Source organism: Lissotriton helveticus, chromosome 7, assembly GCF_964261635.1.
Source record: "Lissotriton helveticus chromosome 7, aLisHel1.1, whole genome shotgun sequence".
Lineage (NCBI taxonomy): Eukaryota > Metazoa > Chordata > Amphibia > Caudata > Salamandridae > Lissotriton > Lissotriton helveticus.
This window is the reverse complement of record NC_136068.1, coordinates 780,097,435-780,111,873: the sequence shown is the minus strand read 5'-3', so window position 1 is coordinate 780,111,873 and position 14,439 is coordinate 780,097,435. Positions and strand designations below refer to the sequence as shown.

General features: G+C 39.0%; 1 protein-coding gene across 1 annotated transcript in view; it reads left to right on the top strand.

The window, feature by feature from the left end:
- The window catches only part of LOC144767042 (protein bicaudal C homolog 1-A-like), a 195,406-nt gene that overhangs the window by 70,314 nt on the left and 110,653 nt on the right, over positions 1 to 14,439 (top strand). The window contains exons 8-10 of the mRNA XM_078650679.1: positions 3,259 to 3,390; positions 6,081 to 6,270; positions 13,897 to 13,983. Of these exons, the coding sequence (XP_078506805.1) occupies positions 3,259 to 3,390; positions 6,081 to 6,270; positions 13,897 to 13,983 (409 nt within the window). The remainder of the gene's footprint in view (positions 1 to 3,258; positions 3,391 to 6,080; positions 6,271 to 13,896; positions 13,984 to 14,439) is intronic.

Genomic DNA, 14,439 nt, shown 5'->3' with positions numbered 1-14,439 from the left:
TTTAAGAAAAACGGGCTGCATTTAAAAAAAAAACTGCTGTATTGAAAAAGCAGTCACAGACATGGTGGTCTGCTGACCCCACCATCCCTGGGAGTGCTAGTGATTCCTAATGTGGCTGCAAATAGCACCTGCCTCATGAATATTAATGAGGCAGGCAATTTGCGACCCCACTAGGAATTACTAACAGTGCCTGTGACACATTGCATTTTGCGAGTCACAAAGCGACGCAAATTGCGAGTTGCAAAATGTAAGGGTCGTACATCTGGCCCTAGGTCCTCATATCTCTTAAATTTCTCTATTTTTCCACATTTCCCCCATATCTCTACATGTGACTGTAGGTCTTGTACCCTTCTTACAATTGTCCACATATCTGTTTTTTACGTAGACTTACCATTTCATGCCAAAACTAAGATATTAGCTAACCAAGTCTGCCACTCATAATCATATTCATTGACTGTATATTCTCTAACTTGATTACAGTAATTCTCCCTTGCACATTTATAACTAAAAAGTGATACCCAAGACTATTTGGTTAGTAGCTATTCAATCTTCTCTCTTCTATATTGATAACTACATACTGATGCTTATAATTTCCCATTTACTATTTACAGAAGTGTCACTAAACCGCCAATAAACTGCTAACTGTTTACATAAGAAACAGAAAGTAATTGCCCACTTTGTAGATCACATTCCAGGGGCCCTAAAACAAAATGTCAAATAACTTATTCACTCATATGCAGTGCTTAATTTGAGCTGGTGGTTTCCGGTGCTGGGCACCAGCACTTAATTGTCAACACCAGCACTTATGACAGCTGCCACATGGTGGCACTGCATAGGTAATTTATGGATGAGCAGAACAACAGTTGTTTATTAATTTAATATGAAAACAGAACAATTGATGGACAGAATGCAGAACAATGTCATACATTCACCCCAGTACAAAGATCGGGGCCTAAATCCATCGTTTTTTGCTCACCATGCCATTTCAGTTTGGACCCAGCCATATGCAAATCAGTCTTGACGCTGCGCCCAATGGGAACAGTCCAGCACGAACTGCCAGGCCAGGTCCTCCCTGGACTGGAAACAAGCATCCTAGGACCCGTTTTGGGCTTTTTGCCCTCATCAGCCAGGATAGCTTGACTCCGGTGGCATGGACAGCACGGGACCCACGTCTGGGCATACCCGTCCCACTCGGGGTGGCAAATGCAAAACTAACAATTGATGGACAGAATGCAGAACAACGACATACATTCACCCCAGTACAGAGATCTCGGCCTAAATCCATAGTTTTTTTGCTCACCATGCCATTCCAGTTTGGACCCAACCATATGCAAATCAGTCTTGACCCTGCATCCAATGTGAACAGTTCAGCCCGAACTCCCAGGCCAGGTCCTCCCTGGACTGGAAACAAGCATCCTAGGACCGGTGGTTTCGAGCTTTCAGCACTCATCAGCCAGGATAGCTTGACTCCAGTGGCATGTAGAGCATGGGACCCACGTCTGGGCATACCCATCCCACTCGGGGTGACAAATGCAAAAAGAACAATTCATGGACAAAATGCAGAACAATGTCATACACTCACCCCAGTACAGAGATCTCGGCCTAATACCATCGTTTTTTTTCTCACCGTGCCATGTTTCCATGAGGCACAGGGTCAAGACTGATTTGCATATAGCTGGGTCTGAACTGAGGTGGCGAAGTGAGCTAATGAATGATGATGGATTCAACCCAGATCTGTGACTGAAAGTGAGTGTCTGAAAAGTTTCAACGCTCCGTCCATCATTTCCTTGTTTGCTTTGTTCGCTCTAAGTTGGCAGGGTATGCCCAGACATGGGTCCCTTGCTTACTTTACCACTGGATTCAAGCTAGCCTGGCTGATGAAGGGTGTTATCCAGAAACCGGTCCCAAGATGCTTGTTTCCGGTTCAGGGAAGACCTGGCTTGGCAGTTTGGGCTGGACTGTTCCCATGAGGCACAGGGTCAAGACTGATTTGCATATGGCTGGGATTTGACGTGGGTCCCTTGCTTACTTTGCCACTGGATTCAAGCTAGCCTGGCTGATGAAGGGTGTTACCCAGAAACCGGTCCCAGGATGCTTGTTTCCGGTTCAGGGAAGACCTGGCTTGACAGTTAAGGCTGGACTGTTCCCATGAGGCACAGGGTCAAGACTGATTTGCATATGGCTGCCCCCTCACCCCCCCCCCCGCTGACATTTGCCCAGGCCAAACAATGCAGTATATGACAGACACCAGTTGAGTAATGGGGGCCTCGGCAGAGGCATGCATCCATGGAAACACATAGCTGTGTGCGCTGCCAAAGTGAATAGATAGGCAGCATGGAAGTGTGCTATTTGATGTTCAGAACGAAGGGCTAACTTTATTGTTTCAGCTCAGAGAGTGAGGATAAACGTGTTATTCTCCCTGTTAAATCAATGTTATGTTGTAAACAGTTTAACATTTTAATGGAAACACACCAAAATTGTAGTCTGCTCAGGATAACAATTGAATTTAAAAATGGAATTGTGCTGTAAAGGTATGACCTGATGCACACCACAACATGGAAAACCAATTAACAAATGTAAAAAAAAAAACCTTGGGAGAGATTTCAATATGTCGCTTTAGGTTGTGTATTGCTCAGAATAAGCTGTCCTTTCCTAAAGGCTGGGTCAGTAGTATGAAGCTGCCCATATAATGAATTTTGTACGCAAACGTTGTTGCACTTTACTTTTTTAAATGCAGATGTACTGTGTGCTGACCTGTTCTAATGTATTTGCAAACGTTTATAACCCCACTTGTATGTACAGTGATTGGTTCCTTTTTTAAAGCTTAAAAGCAGTGTTAAGGCTTTGTAATACAGTGTTATTATAATTTAGACTTTCGATGCTCTATATGATTTAATTTTAATTTAAACTTTAATGACTAGTCATTCTCTATTTAAACTGTATGTCTCTGTTGCTTGTTATTTTGACTTTTATGGTGTATTTTGTAATTAAATTATAGTGAACTGACTGTCAACCAGTGAGCCTCTATTTCTCTGTAATGAGGACCACCACCTAATACAAAACAGCTGTGTAACTTATGGGAAGATGCCTATATATTACGTTTTATACAAAGTTTTGTAAAATAAATATGTTTACCATTAATCTATGGTGGTTTATTTGGGCAATGTTGGACACAAAGGAAGGCTTTAAAAGGCAATTACAATTAATGCTGCCCTTTAAGCTTTGCTTAACTTTATCAAAAAACATTTCTCCCTGCAGGACTGCATGCCACTCTCCTTAATATTTGACGCAAAGGAAGACAGTCAAATTGAGCCACAGAAAATAAAACAAGTGATGGAGGAACTGGGAGTTTTAATCAACGTTAAACCAAAACCAAAACAGACAAGCAAGGTCAGATATGATTTGACTCACGGTGAAAGTGTTTATGAGCGAGAAACGAATGGAGTTGCTAAGGTTCACTTTAATTACAAATCTTATCAAGCAAATTACATAATTATGTCATTTTTTTAAAGATAGAAATGTCTTATGCACTGAACAATGTGGTGTACAATGGCGCAGTATGTGCGTATGAATCAGCTACAGTTATGACGTCAAAATATTCCAACATTTCCATGTTGACGTGTGAGTGTATGACGTGAGCTACTGAATAAATGATTGCTACAGCAAGAGCCATTGTTTAGTGTGTGTTTTTCTGACAATACCTTTTTTCAGTTTGTACTTGGGACAGGTTATGTTATTTCGTATCCACTGGATACACTCAATCTCGGGTAACCCAGACACCCACTAAATTTAGAAATGAAAAATCTTTGGCGACCCACATTTTCCCTTTCATTATTATCTTGGGCGTATCAACGAATAATATTACAAAATTTAGATTAGCTGCTAGCCTGCATTGGCATACCTCAAATCAAAGATGCCATAGACCTAGATCTTAACACAAACCCAATTAATCACTAAAACACAACCAAAGGAAAGTCCACCTCAACGGCGATTGCCCCAGCAAAAACGTGCGCCGAATAGACAGGAGATATCACTATAATTTTTGCCTGCATGGTGCCTTTGCCCACATTTGTTCTTTATTCCATAGCTACAGAACAGATTTTGCAGACATGGTACTACTGGGTGGTAGTCAAGTGCATGTTTTCTTGGAGCGGGTAGGGGGTATACTGAGGGAGCAAGCATGTGGGTGCAGGCTAACAGGAAAACCGTAGTGCATGTTTCTCATCGCGTCCAGGCTGGATTACTTAAACTCTCTTTAATTGGGACATCCTGATAATCTTATTAGTAAATTACAGCTTCTTCAAAATTTGGCAGCGAGACTTTAGTTCAGCCTAACTAATTGCTGCTCCATTTCATGAAAGCGTAAAGATCTGCACTATTTGCATATTCAGAAAATAATTTAATTTAAGGTTCTATCTCACATTTATAGAGCCATACATAAATCTGGACCCTCCAGTCCGCAGAAGCTGTTAGGAGTTTTTCACCTTTCAGGTTGCTGAGATCTTCTAGCTTTTACCGCTTGCTCTCTTCTAAATTTTGTCTGACTCGAAGAGGAGGATGCTGTGCTGCAGTGTTGGAAGCAAAGTTATGGAACTAACTTCCACTGCCTCTGCGAGCCACACCAAATCGTTTAAGATTTCTGAAAGGTCTTAAAACTTGTCTCTTTTCACTCCCTTAAAGATTATAGTGAGCCACCTCTTTTTCTGTTCAGCCCTTCGGGTCCTCTTAGCACCACTTTTGTTTAGCATAGCCAAGCTTTAAAAATCCTTTTTAAATTACTTTACATTGGGAGAACATGCACTACGATGTAGTAAATTTGTGCGGGACCCTATAACTTACTGGATCCGTAGAAAGACTCACAATTAGTTCTTGTAATTCTGCGTTAGCTACAACTTAATGGTTATCTCCATGTCTGTTTCCTGGTTAATTATTGTTTCATCACAAATTAGATGTCACACCCACTTTGTTTCCCCTGTACGGTGGCTTGAAATGTACCTGGTCACAACCCATGGACATGCCGGGTAATTTGGGTGCCTAACCTTCTGCAGGGATGGTTGGTCTACTAATCTTTGGCTTCTGGCCTCATGCTATATGTTTCAGTTAGCTAGGCCACTTTCTGTTGCTGCTCAGCTGTGCTATCTGTGGTGGTTAATCTTATCAAGGTTGCCTAGCTGACTCTACTGCACATTTTGTGACACTTGCTAACTTTCAGGCATCCAGAGTGTCCTGTTTGTAAATAATAAGCAGTATACTGGTGGTTGAGTCAACATTAAGGTCTGCCAAAACATACATATTTATATATTCAGGCGTTTAATCATTGTAGCAAGTATAAGAGGCCATTCATGAACACAGACAATCTTCTTGCCATTGATCCTCAATAACATTGTGTCCTGCCTTTTTGGTCTCACTTCCTTCACTGCTTAGTATTCTGCACTTTTTTGTTTACTCAGTCTCCTGATATATCCCTTTACTGGTAGCGTTCATAACCACCAGGTAGTTGGAAGAATGCAGTTAATGTCAAACCCCAAAAATGGAAGAATGAGAAAATCATTTAAACTGCACTGGCAGGCTGATGTTTTAATACCAGTCTCTGTATGTACGTGGACACTCATGTGTCTGTGAGTATGCACATCTGTATGTGTGTCCGTGTGAGTTTATGGCGGGGCATGTGCGTTTGCCACTATAGGACTCAAGAGCTCTAGTCTTTCCTTAACCTAGGATCTTTAATCTCTCCAACAGATCAGTCAAACATAACATAAATCATGGTCTCATATTTAATTTGATTAGGGGTGATAGAGTTGGACCTGCCCTTGTGTATTATGAATAGTTTGCATCTGAATGACATACTTCTAATGCATATTTAGCTGAAAATGTGCATCTGGCTTTAATAAATAATGTTGTGATTTGACAGCTATTGAGAAAGGTATGTCCTTTGTTCCTCACAATAGACGTCTTTTTAATTATTAGAATGCATTTTGGTAATGTGAAGCCTTCAAAATCTAAGTTAACTTGCTAACTGCTATCAACCCTGCCTGCTTCCAGTTTCTTTACACATGCTAAAAATGTAATATCTTTTTCAGTCAGTCATTATCAAAGGTTTGGAAAGAAACGTTGAGAACATGTATACAGCCAGGCAGATTGTTTTGGGCCTTCAATCAATTGAGAGTATTGTGACGCCAAAGATTCACCCGGATGTGATATCACCAAGTGACGTGCTTAGTAATCACTACCTGAACATCCTGCTGCAGCAACTAAGCCTCACTGCGCCAGGTGAGTTGCACTCATTACAAAAACATTTTCAAGGCAGGATAAGTTAAAACGTCTACAAAACGAAGCTTAGTACTATTTCTTTAATATATTTTTCGTATTTTTGAAAAAGTGCAGGCAATGTGTACTGTGTGGCATTGCATTAAACAGTATATCAATATGTTAATAAAACATAAAATATAACTAACTTTGGTAAGATTAAAGGTTTAGGCAATCAACTCCGGCCTCTTAAGGCACCATCTATGAATATAACTGTGTTTTTTGCATATTATTTAAGAATATAACTGTGAAAAATTAACATAAGCTTTTTGCTGAAGTAAAATGCATGGCTGTTCCATGGTGTAGAGTGTGTATTATCACATTATTTATGAGGTAATATTCCATGACTTTAGACTACAAAATGATTTTCATTGTGTGGATTCCACTTACTGCACATTTAACTATTGTTTCCAGTCTCCAGCATTCTCTAAATGAGGGACTGGTGATCTGTTATTCACATCATCTTTACAAGCTAGCTGGTGTCGCGATCCTAGACTAGGGTTTGTCTCTTCCTGCAGTGGGTCATGGGTATCACTGTCTAGCCATCATTGATTGCTCTAATATTGGGATCCTCGATTCGCACTACCACATCAGGCCTTAAATCTGTGAGACATACAGGATTTCAATGGATTTAGGGTTCAGTACCCTGGGGTAGTGGTGGAGATGAAACATCTCTGAGATTGTTGGTAACCATTGGGGAACTCATACTCTGTCATTCATGGTCAATACTAGAGCAAGTCTAATTGGCCAGCAGGCGGTGTACGATTGTCGCGTTTTTCTTTCTTCAATTTCTCTAATTACCCTCTTCATATGCCTTCTTTTTTCACCTCCAGCCTATTTTTGTCCTGTATGCCCAGTCATTCAGTGCTTCGTTGATTGTGCTGAGCCAATCATTGATGTTAAATAGAATCACAAAAGGAGACAGGCATTTTTGGGCATCAATACATTTCTCAGTGTTTCTATGTGATACCCAGTTATAGGGTCACATACAGTTATGTGCTATTTATAGGGGAATGTCCAACCAAAACTTCATCTAACTTTTAAAATTCTTTGTTTACATTTGATTTGTTTATCGTACCTACTTGTATAGAAAGTTTTCTTGGGTTTTTGTGCATTAATAACACAGCATACTATGAATTTATCACACCATTCCACATTTATAGATTGAATAAACGTAACTGCAATTGAAATGAATTTCCTATGATATGTAGAAGTGAAGTTATTAATATGTTTTAGTTAGGCCACATGCCTATATCAAACTTCATCATGAACAAGATGACTGCCATTTACGTCATTTTCCCCTGCTTCACCCCCTACTCACATCCTTTCCCCACAGGCTCTGCTAAGCACAGTCAGGCTGAAGACCTAATGGTTTAGTTCCATTGAAGTAGTTCTGTCAGTCCTTAATCTTCTATGGTGCGGATGTGGAATTGCAACAAGTATACATAACTTCCATTCCTTCCCTGGCTTTATTAATTCACAGAAGACTTATTGTTTAATGTTTCATATTTGTTAGAAATCTCCAGGTGACATTAGCACAGGTGGTGTTGGATAATAATTTAATAAAATTGGATGCTGAAATTTATTATTCTTGTGTTCTGATTGTACCTTTGCTCACGCAATGATGATTGTATTGGATTGCTAATAATTTTATGCAAGAATTGTGTATAAAATATCCTTGATTTTAGGGGTGAGCCCGAGATTTTTTAGCTTTTCTTGGTGCTACTAGGGATGCTTTCCGACTGTTTACTGATTTTACTGCTTGTTTGGCACTTGGAGTAATTTCTGATTTTCACATACTCTGTATAACTATGCTCTTGAGAGCCTTTATGAAATTTACCCTCTACCACTCATATTTGGATTTTGTAGTAAAACCCTTTAAAACCCTTTAACTTTTCATTGAATGCAAACCCATTTATTGAGTTGTTCCATTACTTTTGAAATTGTTTTACTCCGCATAGCTGATATTTGAGGATGTGCCTTGATGCGCACTATAATCTGTGTGAGAACCAATTAAAGACAATTTTGGGATGTCATCATTTTGGGGTATGGATTTGCTCCCACACTTGTACAGGGCTGGTAAATTTACCATTCTGATTTTTCTCTGTAGATAATATAAAAGACAAATTAATATACTGATCTGCTTGTCTTATTTTCCTATTTCTTATGTTAGGAAGGCACCCATGCTCATGAGAGGGGCATAAACAATATAAGTGAAGCACAAAAGAGGAAAGAGGGAGCTATTCTGTTGCATTTCAATCAATTGATGGAGAAAGTATCTGGATTTATGAAAATAGTGAAGCCAGCTATCAAAGCCAAACTACACATGAAATTGAACGGTTTGATAATGAATATTGGCTAAGGAAGAAACGTTTTTCTCATTATCTATCTATACGCCACCATAGCGCCACATATTACATTATATTTAAAGCGGCAAAGAGAAATTACAAGGAAATTTTGAGGCAGAAGAAGTGTGAATATCAGCATGTGTTATGTGGAGAGATAAAACAAGCAGCAAACAATAAAAATACAAACATATTTGGCAATTAATACTATGAATGCCAGGAAAAAACATGTACAGTGGAATGCCATATATCTGTGTGTGATTGGCACTACCATTTTAAATCGCTTTATAATAGAGATTACCATCTTCTCCCCAAATGGGGTAGTGGTAGGATGCATTGAGATATAATATTATTTAAAACAAATTTTATAAAAATTTGTAGAGCGCAAACAGCTAACCATAAGAGGTTACCCGGCGCTAGGAGAAAGATGGAGATCAATCAAAAACCCACTACCTCAAAACATCCAGGACTTCAGCTGTATGCAAAAGGAAGACAGAGAAGTAGACTTTGTTAGGATTAACGGAAGGTCGTTACATAGCTTAGGTCCCAGGTTGGAAAATTACCGGCCTCCTGTGTGAGTCCGTTTGACTTTTGGAACTGTTCATATGGAAATGTCACTTCAACGTAAAGTGCGAGCCGGAAGATAAGGTCAAGCATGAGGGAAGGTATGTCTTACTTATTTTAGTCCATGAAGTGGAGAAGGCCATTAGGAGCCTGCACTGCAGTCAAATACAGCCCCAGGGCCAGATGCAGTTCCAGGGTATGTAAACCAATCTGACTCTGACCTTTGGTCTGAAGTGCCACATAAGGTGTTTAGTGCAATTCTTACGAAAGGGCAATAAAAAAGGTGGCAAAGCGATCCTGTAATTATGGGCCCATCCCCTTATGAGATCGTCATCTGTGGGGTGTAGGTCCAGCATATCTTGAGGTAAATATTGTTTTACCTCAACAAAATGTTCAAGTTCTAAATATTGAAGACGAAAATATCCACAAGTAATGTTATATAGGTACATATAGGTTTAATGTACTTTAGCTCCACATATACGTACACTGGTGACATATATCTTTAAGGTTCATAGATGTGGAGTAAAGAATAGCAAATCTATCCTTACCTGTATCGCTTTCCTTCTTGATAGGTTTGCTTTCGATATTGTGGTAAAATGATATTTGCATACAATATTCTGGACTACAACCTTTCTTTAATAAATTGTGTTGCCTTTCATATGTGTGATCATTCAGAGATCCTAATGAAACTATCAGTGGTTGTTAGAAAGATAGACACTGAACACCTTTTCACTCTAATACTAATGCATGCCTTCCTCTTACATCCTATTCACCCAAAATTCATAATGTTCTTGCTGGTAAAAACAGCAAAAGCACACCTAATCTAGCACGTTCCTTTCTTACAGATGGTTGAGTTACTTAATTTGGTATAATTTCACTCATTGTACATGCATCTCCTACATAATACATTCACTTATATTCTTGGACTTTTACAGTAATTCTTTAATAAACTCTTCCCTTGGCTACTTTTGTGTTTCTCATTTATTTGTGCATATCAATCTTCTCAGGTTTCTCTAATTGAGGCCATTTTACTTAATCTCTTTTAAAAATGCTTTTATACTTGACTGCTCTCCTTTAGAGCCATAACATTCCATTGATTGCTCTCTCATGTGTGCCCACTCAGTTACCCACACACACAATACTTGGTCCATGTACACATCATCCTACACAATTGTTAACACTTCCTTTATCCTATTTTCTCTCTCTGGTTCTCTATTTCACTCTCTTTGTATCCCTTCTTTAATCTCACTGCCTTTGATTTTTAAAGTTTTTATTTTAATGTTGCTTTTTACCATGAGTAATATAAAACTGCCAGCAGCAGGGCGACACATGTCCAAGCCCAGGTGTGCAAATTACAATTGTTATTAATACCATTTTATATTTATACACCATAACTGCTTGTTTAGTTTTGAGTCTATACCACTGAAGGACAATGTATGGCCTCTGCTTCTCTTAATACTCTTTCTGTTGTTGTTCTTTTTCTGTTTCTTCTCCAGCATTTTCTGTTACCACGGGATGTCTCCCACTCAATAGTAGTTCAACTCCTAGCCCCATATCTTTTGGAATTTGTAAGGGCAGCCTCTACCTTCATATATTACGTTTTTAGCCCCAATATAAAGATTCATTCCCTGCTGTTATTCCAGCTTTTTGGGGATTTAGTGAGAACCTCACATTTTTGCTTGGATCTTCTTTAGCCACAAACAATCCCAACATACAAAATGTCAACTTAGACTCTTCCAGCTTGACCTTATTGGGTATTACCAGAATCACAAATTGGGGTGTCATTGGGATATCGCTGTTAGGGAACCAGCCTAATTTCCTTGCTTTACTTGCCTATTATATCTGTACCTTATTACATCCCCAGACTGTGTGAAGGAACGTACCCTCTGCAGTGTTCCATTTTAAGCAGGTTGGGGTGCAGGCACGTCTCATTGTAAGTAGTCTGATCCTGTTATACTACATTTGATGTAGGAGTTTCATATGCATTAGCTGTAATCCTGTCTTAATTACTAATTTACGGGTGCATCAATGCTGCCTCCCGGTCAATATCCTCTAATTCCATTAGGTCGTCTTCCAATTCTGTCCTGAGATGCCTTAGCTTGGCTGGCATATTACTGATGGTGGTTTTGTGGGTCGAAGAGACCACCCCTCTGCCCAGTTCACCCTTTAACAGTCTACATTCTAGGGAGGCATATTCGGGAATCTCTGACGACACCAGGTCCTCTGTTTGTAATGCGTGTCTGAGTTGCGTGTTTTTAAATAGTTGTCTGTGGGCTAATACAAATACTTGTAGACTCTGAAAAGGTCTAATCGTGTCTTCTTCCAGGAGATCGCCCAACTTTGATATTTCAATATTGTACCATGCTTTAATTCCCTTTAAATTTAGTGACTTCCTTGAGCATTTTGCCTCACAACAGGGGTGATTCTTTTGTGAGATTATTTGTTCATTTGAGGCAATTTGTGGATTTCCTCAAGCTGCTAACAATGTCCTTGTAGCTGAAAGAAAATGTGCCTTTCTTTTGCTGCCATATAAGTAAGGAAGAAATGCGGGGTTGACCAGCATCAATCTTTCTGATCAGAAAGCCGGGTTGGCTCTCGGGGCATGTATCCAATCCTCTATGTTAATATGTTGGGTCGCCCGATTATATGCTCTGACATCATAAAGAGTGATTCCGCCACTGTAGGGACTTCTACTTGATCCTTCAGTGCTATTCTTGAAGTGCTTATTTGTGGAAGGCGCTGGGCCTCCTGTTCATGAGTGTCACCAATTTTCTGGGTTATAACTATTGTTTCCTCACCTCCCTTCTCTCCTCAGGTGCAATCCCTTCTCATTGTTAGTACAGAGTAAAGTCACAAGGGGTGGGATGGGGCACATATGCAGAGTCTCAAGAGAAATTTTCCTTACCTTAATTTACATCAGTGCCCCTCCCTGATCCCTAACACACCCAAGTATCAGTGAAATAATTAATGCTAGAGGTATAGAAAGTAGCAGGATTCTCAGCTTTCTAAAGAAGAAATAACAAGACATTAGACAAAGCTTTGTCTGGAGGAAATTCAGCATGGAACCTCAAAGATTACTATTTCATGTCAGCTAAAACAGAATGTGAAGACGTTGTAGACTGCTAATGTGTAAAGAAAGACAAAGAATGTATGGTTCCAATTTATCCTTCAATTATTTTGATAACAAAGAGAAGGTGGAAAAAATGCCAATTTTCGATCGTCTAGTGCATATTTATTAAACATGTGGGAGAACCAAAATATAGGGCATTTCCATATTTATACTCAATATGTGGTCTGATATTAGGGGTCTAAGGAGTTATAATGCCATGTACAGTTTTTGCGATCTCACATAACTCTCACTCTTCTTGCAGTTTTATACTTACATACTTCATAACATTCTTTAGTAGAGTATTATGTTAAGCATTGGTGGTTATCACTTCTTGTTTTAGAAAAAACATTCCTAGGTTTATAGATTATTTCAGGTCCTTTGAATTTCAATCTCTTTTTCAATAGAAAAAAGAAGGAGAAACTGAAAAAGGTGTCATTTGAAGAAGCAACAATATGAATAGAGAAGTCTGTGATAGTCGGATTTATAAAAAATAAATATAATTGAAATATTGAAAAAATTAAAATAATTTATTTTAATCAGAATTAATTTGTATTTAAAGGGTTTGAACACAGACACCCATAGCTATGTTTTGTTGAGGCATCTCGGTTTATTCACCTAGCTTTTAGTTTGTCACCCTAGTACACCCTTCTATGGGTTCCAGATATGCAGTGCGTCCATATGAGCCTCTTTAGTTCATACTTGTACTTCTGTAACTTATGCAAAATCTATGTGTGATGCATAAAGATGAAGGGCAAATCTTAATTTGCTTGGCCCATCCCCAAGTGAAACCAAAGGATCACCCCACCTTTCGAATGCATGGATGCTTAATGTTTGTACCCACAATCTGCACCTTTTCCGAAATAGGAATCTGCAACACCCTGTTGTGTAAGTGGCTCTGAAGGCCATTCGTACATGGAGCCAAATACCCTAACTGTAGCAACTTTGGCCAAAATAAATCAGATTCAGTCCTTTTCCCCAAAAGAGTAATAAGTAGATTTGGAACAAAATAACTAACTGACAGAAAAGTAGATGAGTTTAGATACAAATGTTTGATTTCTTATGCATATGAATCTATTTAGTACCAAAACAAATATAGATATTCATAAACTAATTACAAGAGTTGGTTGAAAACAAAGTGATTTGTTGTTCAGAAATTCCTCTTAAAAAAATCCAAACTATATAGACTTTGTTTTCATGGACTAACTTTGAATAACCTTGATGTAGATGTTAAGAGCCTCTGGTTGTTAACAAGTATTTTCAAGAAATGGCAGTTTTTAGTGACAAATAATATTTGTTTAACAAATTATAGCCAGCATACTAAAATGTTATATAAATAAAGTCATGAAAAATAGGTATATTTCAATACAATTCTGCAAGAAGAATTATAGGCAGTGGAAATTATACTCCGAAGGAGACTGAGACAAGAGTATGGATGGGCTTTAAAACCATAAGCTCTGTTCTACTTCCCATGATCAAAGAGCAAACCAGGATAACATTTGAAAAAAATTTGGCAAGGGAATTAAATTCTAGAAAATATAACCTCTAAAATGTTCTAATTTTGTTGTTTTACAGCTCATTCTCTGAGTGTAAGTTCCATTCTGAAAGCATGTGAGCAAGTGCAAACATTTAACAATTCCAGCCACACAGTTTCATTAACAGGTAAGAACATATTATGTCCACAACAAAGTATGTGCCTTGTTTTATTGTTAGCATCGTACTGGTAAATAGTGTTTTATTCGTTGACCATAGTATGACAAATGTTTGGTATCTATGTACATTAATGCTCAACCACCCTAAGCCATCTTGCTGTGTGTGACCCTTGCTTACAAATGCAGGCAATGTTCATTGTCAGTTGAGCACAACCCAAGAGCAAGACATGGCGGCAGATTTATGAGTTCTGGCGCATCTCTGCAAATCAGCAGGGATGCGCCAGAACAGATGCGACACGCAATTCCCTCCCTGCGCCACCACAAATGCGTCGCATTTACAATGCAGTGTCGCATCCTGTGGCATAAGGTCTGCACATTGCTGGAGTCGTGTCGCAAGCTATACGCGACTCCAGCAATGCTCAGGGGCGCCCTATACCTAACATGCTGCGTCACTCCTTTCACCTGT